The sequence below is a fragment of the Schistocerca gregaria genome, chromosome 8 (genome assembly GCF_023897955.1).
Source record: "Schistocerca gregaria isolate iqSchGreg1 chromosome 8, iqSchGreg1.2, whole genome shotgun sequence".
Taxonomy (NCBI): Eukaryota; Metazoa; Arthropoda; class Insecta; order Orthoptera; family Acrididae; genus Schistocerca; species Schistocerca gregaria.
In genome coordinates this window covers 71138532-71156758 of record NC_064927.1, presented here as the reverse complement: position 1 = coordinate 71156758, position 18227 = coordinate 71138532, and the positions used below count along the sequence as shown (strand labels likewise).

At 44.7% G+C, this 18227-nt stretch overlaps 1 protein-coding gene across 1 annotated transcript in view; it reads left to right on the top strand.

Annotated features, from left to right (window-relative positions):
• Nucleotides 1-18227, top strand: part of LOC126284763 (uncharacterized) — a 75768-nt gene that overhangs the window by 45288 nt on the left and 12253 nt on the right. The window contains exon 3 of the mRNA XM_049983923.1: nucleotides 7331-7475. Within this exon, the coding sequence (XP_049839880.1) occupies nucleotides 7331-7439 (109 nt within the window). The 3' untranslated portion in view covers nucleotides 7440-7475. The remainder of the gene's footprint in view (nucleotides 1-7330; nucleotides 7476-18227) is intronic.

Sequence of the window (18227 nt, the reverse complement as noted above, 5' to 3'; positions counted from 1 at the left end):
TGGATCTTCTCTATCTCTTCTATCAACCCTATCTGGTACGGATCCCACACTGCTGAGCAGTATTCAACCAGTGGGCGAACAAGCGTACTGTAACCTACTTCCTTTGTTTTGGGATTGCATTTCCTTAGGATTCTTCCAATGAATCTCAGTCTGGCATCTGCTTTACCGATGATCAACTTCATATGATCATTCCATTTTAAATCACTCCTAACGCGTACTCCCAGATAATTTATGGAATTAACTGCTTCCAGTTGCTGACCTGCTATTTTGTAGCTAAATGATAAGAGATCTATCTTTCTATGTATTCGCAGCACATTACGCTTGTCTACATTGAGATTCAATTGCCATTCCCTGCACCATGCGTCAATTCGCTGCAGATCCTCCTGCATTTCAGTACAATTTTCCATTGTTACAACCTCTCGATACACCACAGCAACATCTGCAACAAGCCTCAGTGAACTTCCGATGTCATCCACAAGGTCATTTATGTATATTGTGAATAGCGACGGCCCTATGACACTCCCCTGCGGCACACCTGAAACCACTCTTACTTCGGAAGATTTCTCTCCATTGAGAATGACATGTTGCGTTCTGTTATCTAGCAACTCTTCAATCCAATCACACAATTGGTCTGATGATCCGTATGCTCATACTTTGTTGATTAAACGACTGTGGGGAACTGTATCGAACGCCTGGCGGAAGTCAAGAAACACGGCATCTACCTGGGAACCCGTGTCTATGGCCCTCTGAGTCTCGTGGACGAATAGCGAAGCTGGGTTTCACACGGCCGTCTTTTTCGAAAACCACGCTGATTTCTACAGAGTAGATTTCTAGTCTCCAGAAAAGTCATTATACTCGAACATAATACGTGTTCCAAAATTCTACAACTGATCTATAGTTCTGCACATCTGTTCGATGTCCCTTCTTGAAAATGGGGATGACCTGTGCCCTTTTCCAATCCTTTTTAACGCTACGCTCTTCTAGAGACCTACGGTACACCGCTGCAAGATGGTGGGCAAGTTCCTTCGCGTACTCTGTTTAAAATCGATTTGGTATCCCATCAGGTCCAGAGGCCTTTCCTCTTTTGAGAGATTTTAATTGTTTCTCTATCCCTCTGTCGTCTATTTCGATATCTACCATTTTGTCATCTGTGCGACAGTCTAGAGAAGGAACTACAGTGCAGTCTTCCTCTGTGAAACAAGTTTGAAAAAAGACATTTAGTATTTCGGCCTTTAGTCTGTCATCCTCTGTTTCAGTACAATTTTGGTCACAGAGTGTCTGGACATTTTGTTTTGATCCACCAACCGCTTTGACATAAGACCAAAATTTCTTAGGATTTTCTGCCAAGTCAGTACATAGAACTTTACTTTCGAATTCATTGAACGCCTCTCGCATAGCCCTCCTCAAACTACATTTCGCTTCGCTTAATTTTTGTTTGTTTGCAAGGCTTTGGCTATGTTTATGTTTTCTGTGAAGTTCCCTTTGCTTCCGCAGCAGTTTTCTAGCTCGGTTGTTGTTCCACGGTAGCTCTTTTCCATCTCTTACGATCTTGCTTGGCACATACTCATCTAACACATATAGTACAATGGTTTTGAACTTTGTCCACTGATCCTCAACTCTATCTGTACTTGAGACAAAACTTTTGTGTCAGCCGTCAGGTACTCTGTAATCTGCTTATTGTCACTTTTGTTAAACACAAAAATCTTCCTACCTTTTTTAATATTTCTATTTACGGTTGAAACCATCGATGTAGTAACCGCTTTATGATCGCTGATTCCCTGTTCTTTGTTAACTGTTTCAAATAGTTCGGGTCTGTTTGTCACCAGAAGGTCTAGTATGTTATCGCCACGAGTAGGTTCTCTGTTCAACTGCCCAAGGTTGTTTTCAGATAAAGCACTTAAAAAATTTCACTGGTTCTTTGTCCCTGCCACCCGTTATGAACGTTTGAGTCTCGCAGTCTATATCCGGCAAATTAATATCTCCACCCAGAACTATAACATGGTGGGGAAAGCTACTCTAAATATTTTCCAAATTATCCTTCAGGTGCTCAGCCACAACAGCTGCTGAGCCAGGGGGCCTATAGAGACATGCAATTACCATGTCTGAGCCTGCTTTAACCGTGACCTTCTACCAAATTATTTCACATTTCGGATTTTCGTCAACTTCCTTCGGTGCTATTGCACTTCTTATCGCTATAAACACGCCTCCCCCTTCACTGTCCAGCCTGTCTCTGCGGTATACATTCCAATCTGAGTTTAGGATTTCCATTACTGTTTACGTCTGGTTTCAGCCAATTTTCTGTCCCTAGTACTATATGGGCGTTGTGACCGTTTATTAATGAGAGCAGTTCTGGGACCATTTTATAGACGCTCCTGCAGTTTACTATTAGCACATTAATATTGTTATTCCCTGTTGCATTTTGCCTAACCCTAACTTGCTGCGTCTCAGGAGGCGTCTTGTCGGGCCTAGGGAGGGAATTCTCTAACCTAAAAAACCCCCATGTGCACTCCACACGTACTCCGCTACCCTTTTAGCCGCTTACAGCGTGTATTGCACGCCTGACCTATTCAGGGGGACCCTACATTTTTCCACCCGATAGCGGAGGTCGAGAAATTTGCACCCCAGATCTCAGCAGAATCGTCTGAGCCTCTGGTTTAAGCCTTCTACTCGGCTCCAAACCAGAGGACCGCGATCGGTTCTGGGAACTATACTACAAATAGTTAGCTCAGATTCCACGCCGCGAGGGAGGCTTTCCGCCTTCACCAACTCCGCCAACCGCCTGTACGAACTGAGGATGACCTCTGAACCCAGACGGCAGGAGTCATTGGTGTCGACATGATCAACAACTTGCAATCTTTCCGTTCGAGCTCTGATTTCTCTTGTTTTGTTATAATCATCATTTCTCTCTACGTAGGCGGATATTAATACAATATTTTCGCCTTCTTAAGAGAAAGATGGTGATTGAAATTTCATAAATAGATTTCGCCGCAAAGAAAACCCCTATTGCGCGATAACACGAAACGAGCTGCCCTTCTTTGCACTTTTTCCGTGCCCTCCGTCAATCCTACGTGGTAAGGATCCCATAACGCCCAGCAATATTCCAGCAGAGGACGGATAAGTGTAATGTAGGCTGTCTCTTTAGGGGATTTGTCAAATCTAGTGTGCTGCCAACAAAGGTCAGTCTTTATTTCTCCTTCCCCGCAATAATATCTATGTTGTCTTTCCAGTTTACGTTGCTCGTAATTCCTAAGTATTTAGTCGATTTATCGTATACCCAAAATTTATCGGCTTTCTTTTAGTACCCATGTGGATGACCTCGCACTTTTCTTTGTTTAGTGTTAATTGCCACTTTTCGCACCGTACGGAAATTCTCTCTAGATCAGTTTGTAATTGGAATTGGTCGTCTGATGATTTTACTAGACGGTAAATTACAGCGTCATCTAAACAATCTAAGGGGGCTGTTCAGATATCACCTAGATCATTTATGTAAATCACGAGCAGCAGAGGGCTTATGACACTACTTTGCGGAACGCCAGATATCACTTCTGTTTTATTCGATGATTTACCGTCTATCAATACGAACTGTGACCTCTTCGAGAGGAAATGACGAATCCAGTCACACACCTCCATATGCACGCAATTTGATTAATAGTCGCTTGTGAGGAACAGTACCAAAAGCCTTCTGGAAATCTAGGAATATGGAATCGATCTGAGATCCCTTGTCGACAGCACCCATTACTTCATGGGAATAAAGAGCTAGCTGTGTTGCACAAGGACGATTTTTTCTGAATCCGTGTTGGTTATGTATCAATAAATTTTCTTCAAGGCGATTCATAATGTTCGAGTACAGTATATGCTCCAAAATCCTACTGCAAATTGAGGTGAGTGATATGGGTCTGTTATTCAATGGGTTACTCTTATTTCCTTGCTTGAATATTGGTGTGACCTGTGCTACTTTTCAGTCTTTAGGAACAGACATTTCATTAAGTGAGCGATTGTATATGATTGCTAAGAAAGGCGCTATTGTGTCTGCATACTCTGAAAGGGACCTGATTGGTATACCCATCTGGACCGGAAAACTTGCCTTTCTTAAGTGATTTGAGTTGTTTCGCAACACGTAAGGTATCTACTTTTACGTCACTCATGCTAACAGCTGTTCTGGTTTCGAATTCTGGAATATTTAGTTTGTCTTCTTTGTTCAAAAAATGTTCAAATGTGTGTGTAACTACTAAGGTCAGTCCCTAAGCTTACACACTACTTAACCTAAATGGTCCTAAGGACCAACACACACATCCATGCCCAAGGGAGGACTCTAATCTCTGCCAGGACCAGCCGCACACTCCATGACTGCAGCGCCGTAGACCGCTCGGCTATCGTCTTCTTTCGTGAAGGAATTACGGAAAACTGTATTTAGTAACTCCGCTTTAGTGGCACCATCATCGCTAACATTTCCATTGCGATCGCGCAGTGACTTCTTTTAAATTTTTTTTTGTTTTTACTGGTGTACTTTACATACGACCAGAATCTCTTTGGGGTTTCTACCATACTTTGAGACAATATTTCATTGTAGAAACTATTAAAAGCATCTCGCATTGACGGCCGCACTAAATTTCGAGCTTCCGTGAAACTTAGCCAGTCTTGGGGATTTTGCGTTCTTGTGAATTTGGCATGCTTTTTTCGTTGCTTCTGCAACAGTGTTCCGACGTGTCTTGTGTACCATGGTGAATCAGTCCCGTCTCTTATTAACTTAGGCGATATGAATCTATCTATTGCTGTCGATACTGTATCTTTGAATTAGAACCATATCTGGTCTACACTTATATAATTAGCTTGGAAGGAATGGAGACACTCTCTTTCGAAGGGATCAAGAGAACTTTTATCTGCTGTTTTAAAAGGTTATATTTTGCGTTTTATTTTTAGTGGTTTTTGTTGACATGGTTTTGAGCCTCGCTACAATTACCTTGTGTTCACTAATCCCTGTATCCGTCATGACGCTCTCTACTAGATCAGGATTATTGGTAACTAAGAGGTGAAGTCTGTTTTCGCAAACATTTAAAATCAGTGTGGGCTCATGAGCTAATTGTCCACAGTAATTATCAGAGAAAGCATTTAGTACAATTTCGGAAGATGTTTTCTGCCTTCCCCCGGCTTTGAACATGTATTTTCGACATCATCGTGGGTAGATTGAAGTCTCCACCAATTATAACTGTATGAGTGGGGTACTAATTTGTAATGAGAGTCAATTTTTCTTTTAAGTGTTCAGCTATTATGTCATCTGAGTCGGGGGGTCGGTAGAAGGAGCCAACTATTATTTTGCTACGGCTGTTGAGTATAACCTCTACCCATAGTAATTCGAAGGAACTATCTATTTCAACTTCACTACAAGATAAACTACTACCAACAGACACAACACCATCTACTTTATTTAATCTATACTTTCAGAACACGGTTTGCACCTCTGTAAAAATTTCGGCAGAGTTTATCTCCGGCTTTAGCCAACGATTCCAGCTTCAGTGCTTTCTATCAGCGCTTGAAGCTCTGGTACTTTCCCAACACAGCTTCGACAATCTACAACTGCAGTACAGACTGTTGCTTGACGATTTTCGTCGTTTATTTGCCCTGTACGTTTGAGACTGGAGCCCTTTTTGATCTTTCCCGAGGCTGTCTAACCTAAAAAACTGCCCAGTCCACGCCACACAGCCCCTTCTACACCCGTAGCCGCCTCCTGTGTATAGTGGACACCTGACCTATTTAGCGGAACACGAAACCCCACCACCCTATGGCTTAATGTGAGTAGTAGTGTTATTTTTCGGATGGGGCGACAGTTTATAAAGGTCGAGATTATCTCGAAGACCTTGGACGCAGCCGACCGCGTGTAACATCTGAAAGACAAAATCGTTATTTGACTGTACGGACGCTACGTTACCGCCTCAGTACTGCAGGGCAACTGGCATCTGACCTCGAAGCATGCACTGGTCGAGTTGGCAGCGAGGAAGATGGTGTACAGAGGGCTTCGGTAGAGCGCACTTTACTGTACGTGTACCTCTGACGCGTCTTCACAGAAGGGAACGTCTAGAGGGATCTGTCACCATGCCACCTGGACGTTCGAAGAGTGGGCCGATATTCTGTTCATGTTTAGTTGCTGCACTGTTTCGGGCAGGAGGAGGTCCGACATGGTATTAGGGGGTGTCCCATGTCTACTCAGCGCAGTGTAAGCGTGCGTTATAATTTTCAATACACGATACTAATTCTGGCACCTTTCCCTGGATGCAACTGCAGTTTAGTAATATATCATCAGCCCGTCCTACATCGGATCTGCAACGACAAGAATTCTGTGATGACATTGTTGCGGATGTATTTTCGAATTAGGTAGGCAATTCGGCTCTAATCCGAAAAGGGGGATTTCTGTAACCCAAGAAACATCCATGTGCACGCCACACGTAATCCACTACCCCAGTAGCCACTTTCTGCGTGCACTGCACGCCGGACCTATTGAGGTGAACCCTAAAATCCTTTGCCTCATAGCGGAGATGGACTAATTCGCATTTTATACCAGCGCTGAACTGTCTCAGTCTCTGGCTTAGACCTTGCAATCTGCTCCCAGGTCCAAACCAGATGGTCATTTGAGTCTTTTACACGTTTAGTTCTCTGCATCGAAGAGCAGAGTGAACTGTTCGAGTCCCAGTGCCAAGCTCTTCCAGCCACGTGTAAGGTGGGAGGAAGGGGATTCCCTGTGCTGGCATTTGCAACCAGCAGAAACATTCCAATTACTTGTTTGGAACTGCAGTGCTGAATGCTTCCGAAATTTCAGGGACAATCCGTCTAACTCAAAGTAGCATTCTGCATTCAAAGTCTGCTGATTCGCATCGTGTAGGCATAATCACGTCAGAATCCTTTTCACACCACTTGAGTACAGATGACAGCTCCTTTTATACCTTGTCCTAGCCAAACATATAAATGCTACTGTGTGTCTGCGAACGTGTTTGTATCTTATACATGTTCGTAGGGTCGATTTCTTGCTTAGCATGTGTAGTGTGCTTGCTATTTCTGGATGTTGCAATTTTTGCAAAGGAAGTGTAGGCAAGGTTTGTGTGTGTGCGTTCACGTTTGGGAGCGCGCGCGCGCGTGTGTGCGTGTGCGTGTGCGTGTGCGTGTGCGTGTGCGTGTGCGTGTGCGTGTGCGTGTGTGTGTGTGTGTGTGTGTGTGTGCGTCGAGGACTAAAGTTTATGGCTTTCTTGACTCTCACTAGAGTGCTCAAACTTTCCGTTAGCTCTGTGTGCCATTTTATAAGTCTGTTCATATTTTTCGGCCGTCGCGCGATGTGTTTCAGTGGTCGCAAACGTTCTGATTGGGATGACACCCGGCGACCGCAAGGCGAAGCAGATGTGCCGCTGGCTCTGTACGGTGGAGCCCAAGAAGTGTGGCCGGCGCAGCAGTAACTGCAACAGGAGCCGAGACACTGGGCGCACAAAACGGTAACTAACTCACTTCTTATTACATGTCAATTGTAAGCTTAACATATTTATCACAATCGGTTTATCAGGCATTCGAGAAGAAAAATGAATGATTAAAATGTAGCGATGGAGGAGACAGAGAGAGAGAGAGAGAGAGAGAGAGAGAGAGAGAGAGAGAGAGAGAGAGAGAGAAGCAACGATCATAATACGATGGGCGTTAAATAAGTAATGCAACACTTTTTTTCTGAAAGCAGGATCGCAATACTCCATATTATTATATTAGAACAAATAAGCCCTCGTCCCAAATATTAAGTCGAAATTGACCAGGTTTCGACACTACTATGAGCGTCGTCTTCAGAATTAAACTATCTGTTCTAAAACGTAATAGGTATATAAGACATTAATAAACTAAAGTGTGTACTGACTGGAAAGAGATGCCCTATTTACAAGTCAAATTCTAAAAACTAAGCCGGAAAGTCGACGTCATGAAAAGTTTTAAGTAAGATAAGATGGCGAGCCGCTAATGGGTGCTCGTACCTGAGTGAACATGGGTTCAACAAAACTGAGATGTCCACTATAGAAAGTGTGGGCAAGTAAACATGGTGTTGCTACAAGCGCCATCTAGTAGCCGCAGAAACAACTAGGCTACTGTACATACAAAATTAGACACATGAAATTGTAATTAAGTAGATTCAGGTATAACGTAAGCACCAATAATAATAAGATGAAGTTACATATTTATCTGCTTTAAACAGAGATACATTTTGTAACGTAAAAAAAAAACGTCAGTTATGACATAGAAGAAAATAGCACAGAAGTAACAGGAAAATAACATTTCGGCAAACTGCATGAGTAAATGTGACGAGATAGATGTTTGAAAATCTTCAACTCCTCTAAAACATCTAATCTTCTTTTCGGTATGCAGAATACTGCTATCGCCAATGGCTTTAGGCACGTGTCCAGTAGTTAAGAGATGATCGGCAAAGGATGAATTTAGGGGACTGGTGCCGTTATTTCTCAAAAGATGGTGAAAACACGTCCAGTTTGCCCTATATAATAGGAGGAGCACGTATCAGAGATGATCTTATAAACGCCAGAACTTTCTGTAGGGGAGCGAATGGATTTCAAATTATAAATAAGTATCTCTTCAGATTATTATTAGTAAATGGGTCAAATGGCTCTGAGCACTATGGGACTTAACTTCTAAGGTCATCAGTCCCGTAGAACTTAGAACTACTTAAACCTAACTAACCTAAGGACATCACACACATCCATGCCCAAGGCAGGATTTGAACCTGCGACCGTAGCGGTCACGCGGTTCCAGACTGTAGCACCTAGAACCGCACGGTATTATTAGTAGAGAAGGCAACATTGCAGTTTTATTTGTTGCGAAGCATGCGCTGAATCTGATAGGCAATGGGTCCTACGAAAGGAATAGAAAAGCTTTTACTTTTTTGGGGGGGGGGGGCGGGGTGGGGGTTAATTTCAGCGTGTGAGGCGTTGATCGTAGTAGTTCTTGTAGTTTGCTTTTTGAGGATATCGTCCACTATGTTAGGCGTATATTCATTATTGACTGCTATGGTTTTAAGTAAGCTAATCTCCTCATTCAACTTTTATGTTGAAAGTGGTATAGAGATGGCTCGGTGGACGGCACTCTTTTGGCTACAAAACCCAATTTTCCAAGATAATATGCGTTCGGTGCCTGGTCTTACGCCACCTTATTGTGGGGGCCTGCAAGCCAGCGTGGTAACACTCCACAGGTCAGGTCGACGTCAGGGCAAACATCTTGCTGCTTCAGTAACCTCTCCGTCATCCACCTACTGCCCCTGTGGCGAGCATACTCCATTGGGCCAAACAGATGAAAGTAGGAAGTGCGAGATCCGGGCTGTAGGGTGGATGAGGAAGAACTGACCAACAAAGTTTTGTGAGCTCCTCCTTGGTTTCGAGTCTCGTGAGGGCTTGTGTTATCATGGGAAAGGAGAAATTCGTTTGCATTTTTGCGGCGACGAGCACACTGAAGTGATTTATTCAGTTTCCTGAGGGTAGCACAATACATTTCTGATTGGATGGTTTCACCATGAGGAAGGGCATCAAACAGAACACCGCCGCCATGATATACTGGCTGAGGGTGTGGCTCTGAAGTTATTCTTTCAAGAAGAGGCGGATTGGCGCCGGTCTATAAATGGCCGCTTTGATTCTGGTTCGAGGCGATGAAGACAGGTTTCATCGCCTGTAACGATGCATGATAAAAAATTTGCACTATCAGGCTAGTAAACGTGCAATAAGTTCCGCACAGATGGTCATACGTTGCTCTTTATGGTCTTCTGTCAGGCGGCGAGGAACTCAACCTGCACACAGCTGTGAGTACCCCATCTGGTGGACGAGCATTCCTGGCTGTTGTGTTACACCTGGCAATTTTATTAGTTATTTTCCTTTGAGTCCTGTTAAAAGTAACGTAGATGCTGCAATGTGAGAGATGCGGTACTTAAACCTACCGCGCTGCGGCTCCTCTAGACTCGGTGGAACTTCGCACCAGGGTCGTGAGCACACCTTCCCTAGGTGCACGTGCGCTACTGGCGAGGCGTAATTGCCTTGCGGGCCAAGTATATACGGACTTGATAAGCGTTGTGCACGTCTTACGGAGTACACATGTCACCCTCACCACTCAGCTACAAGTTTACGTCAGTGCCACCAGGGGGTAGCATACTGCAGCAGACTTTCATCCACGTTCGCTTGGCGTACATCCCGCTAGCCAATAGCACACTCCATAGATTTCCAATTCACTCACTACATAGTAACAGTAGATGAGACATCAGTATATGTTATAGTTATACTGATAGTTAAACCTATTTTGTGGGATTATAAAAAGATATAGTACATTAAGTTTTGAAATTTATCATACAGTAATCCATCAGAGGCGGTTTTTTTGTGGTTTTAGGGCGCACAACTAAAATGGTCATTAGCGCCCTGACTAATTTAGGAATGTACCGCGAGGCACAAGGTTAAAACAGCAACTAAAAGGGACAACACTCTAAAAGGCGTATTAACAGACATAGGATTAAAAAACTACAGCATAATCAAACGTCCTTAGACAGGTGTGACAAGTCGATAAAACGAAGAACGCGAGCAGCAGCTCCTGGGTCATCCGCTAAAATGGCATCCAGAGTACATGGCAGGCCAAGATCAAGACGCAGCGTAGTAAAATCCGGACAGGACGTTAAAATGTGGCGGACCGTCAGCAATTGCCCACATGGACACAACAGCGCCGGCGCTGCCGTCAGCAGATGGCGATGGCGATGGCGATGGCTCAACCGGCAGTGTCCAATTCGTAGCCGGGCCAAAACGACCTCCTCCCACCGAGAAGGACGTGAGGAGGACGTCCAAGCCACGGGAAGAGGTTTCAAGGCCCGAAGCTTGTTGTCCCTAAGTGCAGCCCAATCGGCATGCCACAGCGATAAAATGCGCCGACAAATGATCGTGCTACAATCTGATGAAGGGACACAACAAGAAGCCGTCCGAGGCTGGAGGACCGCAGCCTTGGCCGCGGCATCTGCAGCTTCGTTCCCAGGGATACCGACATGGCCAGGAACCCACATAAAGCTAACTGGAGACCCGTCGTTCACCAGCTGATGAAGAGAGCGTTGGATCCGGTGCACGAAAGGGTGAACCGGATACGGATCACTGAGGCTCTGGATGGCGCTCAGAGAATCAGAGCAGATGACATAAGCAGAATGTCGGTGGCGGCAGACGTAAAGAACAGCCTGGTAGAGGGCAAAGAGCTCAGCTGTGAAGACCGAACAATGGGCATGTAGCCGGTATTTGAAACGTTGTGCACCGACAGTAAAAGAACACTCGACCCCGTCATTGGTCTTAGAGCTATCTGTATAAATGAAGGTCATATTAATGAACTTCGGGAGTGGTATACTGAACCGGGGGTAACCTCCTTTGGGAGCGAGTGGAGGTCAAGGTGAACGCGAACCTGAGCCTGGAGCCAAGGTGGCGTGTGGCTCTCGCCCACTCTAAAGGTTGCAGCGAGTGAAAAATCAAGGTGTTGAAGGAGACGACGAAAGCGAACTCCAGGGGGTAGCAGGGCAGAGACGTACAACCCGTATTGACGGTCGAGAGAGTCGTCAAAAAAGGAACGATACGATGGGTGGTCGGGCATTGACAGAAGCCGACAGGCGTAACGACAAAGCAGCATATCGCGCCGGTAGGTGAGTGGCAATTCACCGGCTTCAGCATGAAGAGTCTCAACGGGACTAGTATAAAACTCTCCGATCGCAAGGCGTAAACCCCGATGTTGTATGGAGTTGAGGCGGCGTAAGATGGACGGCCGTGCAGAGGAGTATACAAAGCACCCGTAATCCGGCTTGGAGCGGACGATCGACCGATATAGGCGAAGTAGGACGGTTCGATCCTCTCCCCACGACGTGCCACTGAGAACACGGAGGACATTTAGAGAACGGGTACAACGGGCAGCCAAATATGACACATGTGGAGACCAACTAAGTTTCCTGTCAAATGTAAGACCTAAAAATTTTGTGGTCTCTACGAATGGGAGAGCAACGGGGCCGAGTCGTAAGGACGGTGGGAGAAACTCTTTGTAGTGCCAGAAGTTAATACAGACCGTTTTCTCGGCAGAAAAACGGAAGCCATTGGCGACACTCCAGGAGTAAAGACGGTCAAGAGAACGCTGAAGACAGCGCTCCAGGAAACATGTACGCTGCGCGGTGCAATAAATGGTAAAATCGTCCACGAAAAGGGAGCCTGATACATCAGCTGGGAGGCAATCCATTATTGGATTGATAGCTATGGCGAAGAGAGCGACGCTCAAAACGGAGCCCTGTGGCACCCCATTTTCCTGGCGGAAGGTGTGACAGGACAGAACCCACACGTACCCTGAACTGTCGATCCATTAAAAAGGAACGAATAAAAAGAGTGAGGCGACCGCGAAAGCCCCATGTATGCTTGGTGCGGAGAATGCCCGCCCTCCAACAGGTGTCGTAAGCCTTCTCCAAATCAAAGAACACAGCCGCGGTCGGGCGCTTCCGCAAGAAGTTATTCATTATGAAGGTCGTCAAGGTAACCAGATGGTCAACAGCAGAGCGGCGCCTTCGAAATCCACATTGTACATTGGTAAGTAGGCGTCGAGATTCGAGCAGCCAAACCAAACGAGAGTTAACCATTCGCTCCATCACCTTACAGACACAGCTGGTAAGCGAGATGGGTCGATAACTGGAAGGCAAGTGCTTGCCCTTCCCCGGCTTAGGAATCGGTACAACAATAGACTCGCGCCAGCATGCGGGAACATGTCCCTCAATCCAGATGCGATTGTAAGTACGAAGAAGGAAACCTTTACCCGCAGGAGAAAGGTTCTTCAGCATCTGAATATGAATAGAATCAGTCCCCGGAGCGGAGGACCGTGACCGGGCAAGTGCATTTTCGAGTTCCCGCATGGTGAATGGGGCATTGTAGTTTTCACAATTCGAGGAGTGGAAATTAGGTGGCCGAGCCTCCTCTGCCTGTTTTCGGGGGAGGAAGGCAGGGGGGTAATGAGTGGAGCTCGAAACCTCTGCGAAAAAGCGGCCGAGGGCATTGGAGACATCCTCAGGGGCCACAAGGACGTCATTCGCGACCGTCAAGCCAGAAACTGGTGAGTGGACCTTAGTGCCAGATATCCGGCGCAGGCTACCCCAGACAACAGAAGAAGGAGTAAAACTGCTGAAGGTGCTTGTGAAAGCAGCCCAGCTGGCTTTCTTGCTTTCTTTAAAAATACGACGACACTGCGCACGTAATCGTTTATAATTGATACAATTCGCCACTGTAGGGTGGTGTTTAAAGGTGCGTAAAGCACGTCGACGAGCACGTAAGGCGTCTCTACATGCTGCGGTCCACCAGGGGACCGGTACGTGGCGTGGAGAAGAAGTAGTGTGAGGGATGGAATATTCAGCAGCAGTGAGAATGACTTCCGTGAGGTGTGCGGCCTTACTATCGCAGCTGGTGAACGTTTGATCCTGAAAGGTCGCCCTGGAAGTGAAGAGCCCCCAGTCTGATTTGGAGATGTTTCAACTAGTTGAGCACGAAGAGGGGGTATGATGCAGGAGATGGATAACACACGGGAAATGGTCGCTCGAATATGTATCAGAAAGCGCATAACACTGAAATCGGCGTGCAAGTTGGGTAGTACATACAGAGAGGTCTAAATGGGAGTAGGTGTGAGAGGTGTCTGAAAGGAAAGTAGGGGCGCCAGTATTGAGGCAGACAAAATTGAGCTGGTTGAAAACGTCTGCTAACTGGGAGCCCCTCGGACAGGATGATGGAGAGCCCCAAAGAGGATGGTGAGCATTGAAGTCTCCAGTTAACAAAAATGGCGCAGGGAGCTGAGCAATAATTTGCAGCATGTCTGCCCTGGTAACGGTAGACGACGATGGAGTGTAAACGGTACAGATGGAAAATCTAAAATTGGGGAGAGTAATGCGGACGGCAACTGCCTGCAGGCCGGTGTGCAATGTCATGGGATCACAGTAGATATCATCCCGGACCAGCAACATAACCCCTCCATGAGCCGGAATACCTGCCACAGGGGGTAAGTCAAAACGCTCAGAGGTGTAGTGTGCTAAGGCAATTTGATAGCATTGGAGGGTAGCTTCGTTTCCTGAAGGGCTACGACGAGCGGACGGTGCGAGCGGAGCAGCAATTTCAAGTCCTCTCGGTTGGAACGAATGCTGCGAATATTCCAGTGAATAAGTGCCATCGTGAGAGGATGAAGATGCAAGAAGGGGTCATCGAGAAGGCCGCTGAGGGCCCGGCTTCGAGCGAGCACTGCCGCCGCTAGCAGGAGGCGGACAGTCATCGTCCATTTGTTCTAGAGGTTCATCGGCCATCTTGTGAAGATGGCCGGCAGGGGGAGCTTCCTCCGCTGGTGAACGGCCAGATGTTCGGCTACCAGCGGTGCGGCCAGGCGAAACGGATGACGGCCTGGGGCGGCAACCGCTGGGGGAGAAATGCGCCGTGGCGGGGAAGGAGAACTGTGCTTCCTATGAGCCTTCTTGGAAGGCCGTTTTGTGGAAGGGTTGGTCGATGGCTGAGGGTTCGAGGTACGTAGAAAGTCTGCACGAGACGGTTCTTTCTTGAAGGCCCGTGCTTCTGACTTCTGGGTCTTCGTCCTGGCAGAAGCTGATAAAGGTGCTTGTGTCGGAAACCGTCCGTCTCCGGACGCAGGCGCTAACTACCCCCGTGAGGGGCAGGGACTCCTTTTAGTCGCCTCTTACGACAGGCTGGAATACCTCGGGCCTATTCTAATCCCCGGACCTGCAGGGGAGATTTGAGGCGGTGAGAACCATAAAGCACATCATCGTCAATTGCGGGACAGCAGGATTTACTCACACTTTTGATGTCTGTTGACCTCATGGTGGGCCAAGTTGGTCTGCACTGCAGGTAAGCATGACTACTGGCGAACATTTAACAAAGAAGTGTGCGACAAACCTGAGCTGTTGTGTGGCTGCAAGGTAAGGGCGCCCGAGTTTCAGCCCGGAAGTTAATACGTTAGGTAGTGCATGAATTAGAGGCCTTATACATCTTTCCAAAAAGGCACGAAAATCCCCACTTACACAAAAATGTGAGACGGAGAGTAGCGAAAACGTAAACATTATTTCGTTCTTGCCCTAAACTGCACTTAATTATGTGCGAAACAACAAAATTCTTCCTTTTTTCAGACAAATTATGCATATTGTTAACATTATTATTACTGTAATTATTATTATTACTTTTATTATTATAATTATTATTATTTTCTTGTCTCAGACGTTATGTCTGGTTAAAAATGGAAAGTGACGCGGACCTTGATCAAGCGTGACTTCCTTTTAACTGTACAGTATATGTTATATTGCAATTAGGGACTTTCGGGTAATTGAACATGTATCATTAATTACAGATTTTTGTTGCTGTATATATACGTTTACATGTAGCTGTATTGCACTGATGTACTGGTGGATATTGTGTGGTATGACTCCTGTAGTTGATAGTATAATTGGTATGATGTCAACTTTATCCTGATGCCACATGTCTTTGACTTCCTCAGCCAGTTGGATGTATTTTTCAATTTTTTCTCCTGTTTTCTTTTGTATATTTGTTGTATTGGGTATGGATATTTCGATTAGTTGTGTTAATTTCTTCTTTTTATTGCTGAGTATGATGTCAGGTTTGTTATGTGGTGTTGTTTTATCTGTTATAATGGTTCTGTTCCAGTAGAATTTGTATTCATCATTCTCCAGTACATTTTTTGGTGCATACTTGTATGTGGGAACTTGTTTTATTAGTTTATGTTGCATGGCAAGTTGTTGATGTATTATTTTTGCTGCATTGTCATGTCTTCTGGGGTATTCTGTATTTGCTAGTATTGTACATCACCTTGTGATGTGATCTACTATTTCTATTTGTTGTTTGCAAAGTCTGCATTTATCTGGTGTGGTATTGGGATCTTTAATAATATGCTTGCTGTAGTATCTGGTGTCTATTGTTTGGTCCTGTATTGCAATCATGAATCCTTCCGTCTCACTGTATATATTGCCTTTTCTTAGCCATGTGTTGGATGCGTCTTGATCGATGTGTGGCTGTGTTAGATAATATGGGTGCTTGCCATCCAGTCTTTTCTTTTTCCAATTTACTTTCTTCGTATCTGTTGACGTTATGTGATCTAAAGGGTTGTAGTAGTGGTTATGAAATTGCAATGGTGTAGCCGATGTATTTATATGAGTGATTGCTTTGTTTATTGTGCTAGTTTCTGCTGGTTCAATAAAGAATTTTCTTAAATTGTCTACCTGTCCATAATGTGGTTTTTTTTTTTCCAGAATGAGATTTTCACTCTGCAGCGGACTGTGCGCTGATATGAAACTTCCCGGCAGATTAAAACTGTGTGCCCGACCGAGACTCGAACTCGGGACCTTTGCCTTTCGCGGGCAAGTGCTCTACCAGCCACGTCTCTGCAATATCCTTTCTTTCAGGAGTGCTAGTTCTGCAAGATTCGCAGGAGAGCTTCTGTAAAGTTTGGAAGGTAGGAGACGAGGTACTGGCAGAAGTAAAGCTGTGAGTACCGGGCGTGAGTCGTGCTTCGGTAGCTCCTTGCCCGCGAAAGGCAAAGGTCCCGAGTTCGAGTCTCGGTCGGGCACAAAGTTTTAATCTGCCAGGAAGTTTTAGGTTTTTACTGTCGATAAATCCCCTTCCTCCTTCCTTTCTGCTTAATGTGAATCTTTCTGTTGCTGAATGTATGTGATATATTCTATATTTGTGGCGTTGTGATCGTGTAAGTGTATTGAGTGCTTCTAGGTCGGTGTAACTTTATTTCACTACTCCAAATCAGTAGGTCAATATTGATATAGCATAGGTATTTATAGCTTTTGTCTTGTTTATTTCTGTCAATTCTGTTTTCAGTATTTTTGTTAGTCTTTGTCTATATTATTCCTTTAGGTCATTAATATTTGTATTATCTATTCATATTTTTTGCCTGCATCCTAGATATTTATGGGCATCTGTTTTTTCCATCGCTTCTATGCAGTCGCTGTGTTTATCCAATATGTAGTCTTCTTGTTTAGTGTGTTTTCCCTTGACTATGCTATTTTTCTTACATTTGTCTGTTCCAAAAGCCATATTTATATCACTGATGAATACTTCTGTTATCTTTAGTAATTGGTTGAGTTGTTGATGTGTTGCTGTCAGTAGTTTTAGATCATCCTCATATAGCAAATGTGTGATTTTGTGTCGGTATGTTCCGGTAAAATTGTATCCATAATTTGTATTATTTAGCATGTTGGATAGTGGGTTCAGAGCAAGGCAGAACCAGAAAGGACTTAATGAGTCTCCTTGGTATGTTCCACGCTTAATCTGTATTGGCTGTGATGTGATATTTGAATTTATTTGGATATTAAGTGTGGTTTTCCAGTTGTTCATTACTATGTTTAGGAACTGTATCAATTTAGTATCTACTTTGTATATTTCCAATATTTGTAGTAACCATGAGTGGGGTACACTATTAACAGCTTTTTGTTAATCAATGTAGCTGGTTTTGCTGTGTCTGCTTGATCTTTAGGTTTCAGATAAGTTATTCCATGTGTAAGTGTATCAGGGAATGTGCATGGGTCTGCAATGAAACTGTTAAATAATTTAGTTAGATGTGAATGTGTTTAGGTGAACTTCTTTAGCCAGAAATTTGCTATTTTATCTTTTCCGGGGGCTTTCCAATTGCGCAAAGAATTAATTGCTTGGGTGACTTCATGTTACAAAAGTATCACTTTGGGCATTTGTGGTATCATCTTGTATGTGTCTGTTTCTGCTTGTATTCACCGTACACGCCTGTTATGTTGTGGCTGGTTTGACCATATGTTGCTCCAGAAGTGTTCCGTGTCTGTTATGTTTGGTGGGTTGTCTATTTTAATGTGTGTGTAATCTATTGTCTGATAAAATTTCTTTTGGTTTGTGTTGAATGTTTGGTTTTGCTTCCTTCTATTTTCACTTTTTTTGTATCTTCTAAGTCGTTTGGCCAATGCTTGTCATTTCTGATTCTTTTCATCTAATTGCTGTATCGCTTTTTGTTGTGAGATTGTACCTGATCTTTTTCGTTTTTTGTCTGATATTTCATTTCTTATAAATTGTGTTAGCTGTCCGATGTCTTTTCTCAGTTTTTCTACTCTGGTCTGTAGCTTGTGTTGCCATGCTGGTTTTGTGGATTTCTTCTGTGTGTTGGTTTGTTCTGATCTCTGCCTAGTGTGTATATTCAGT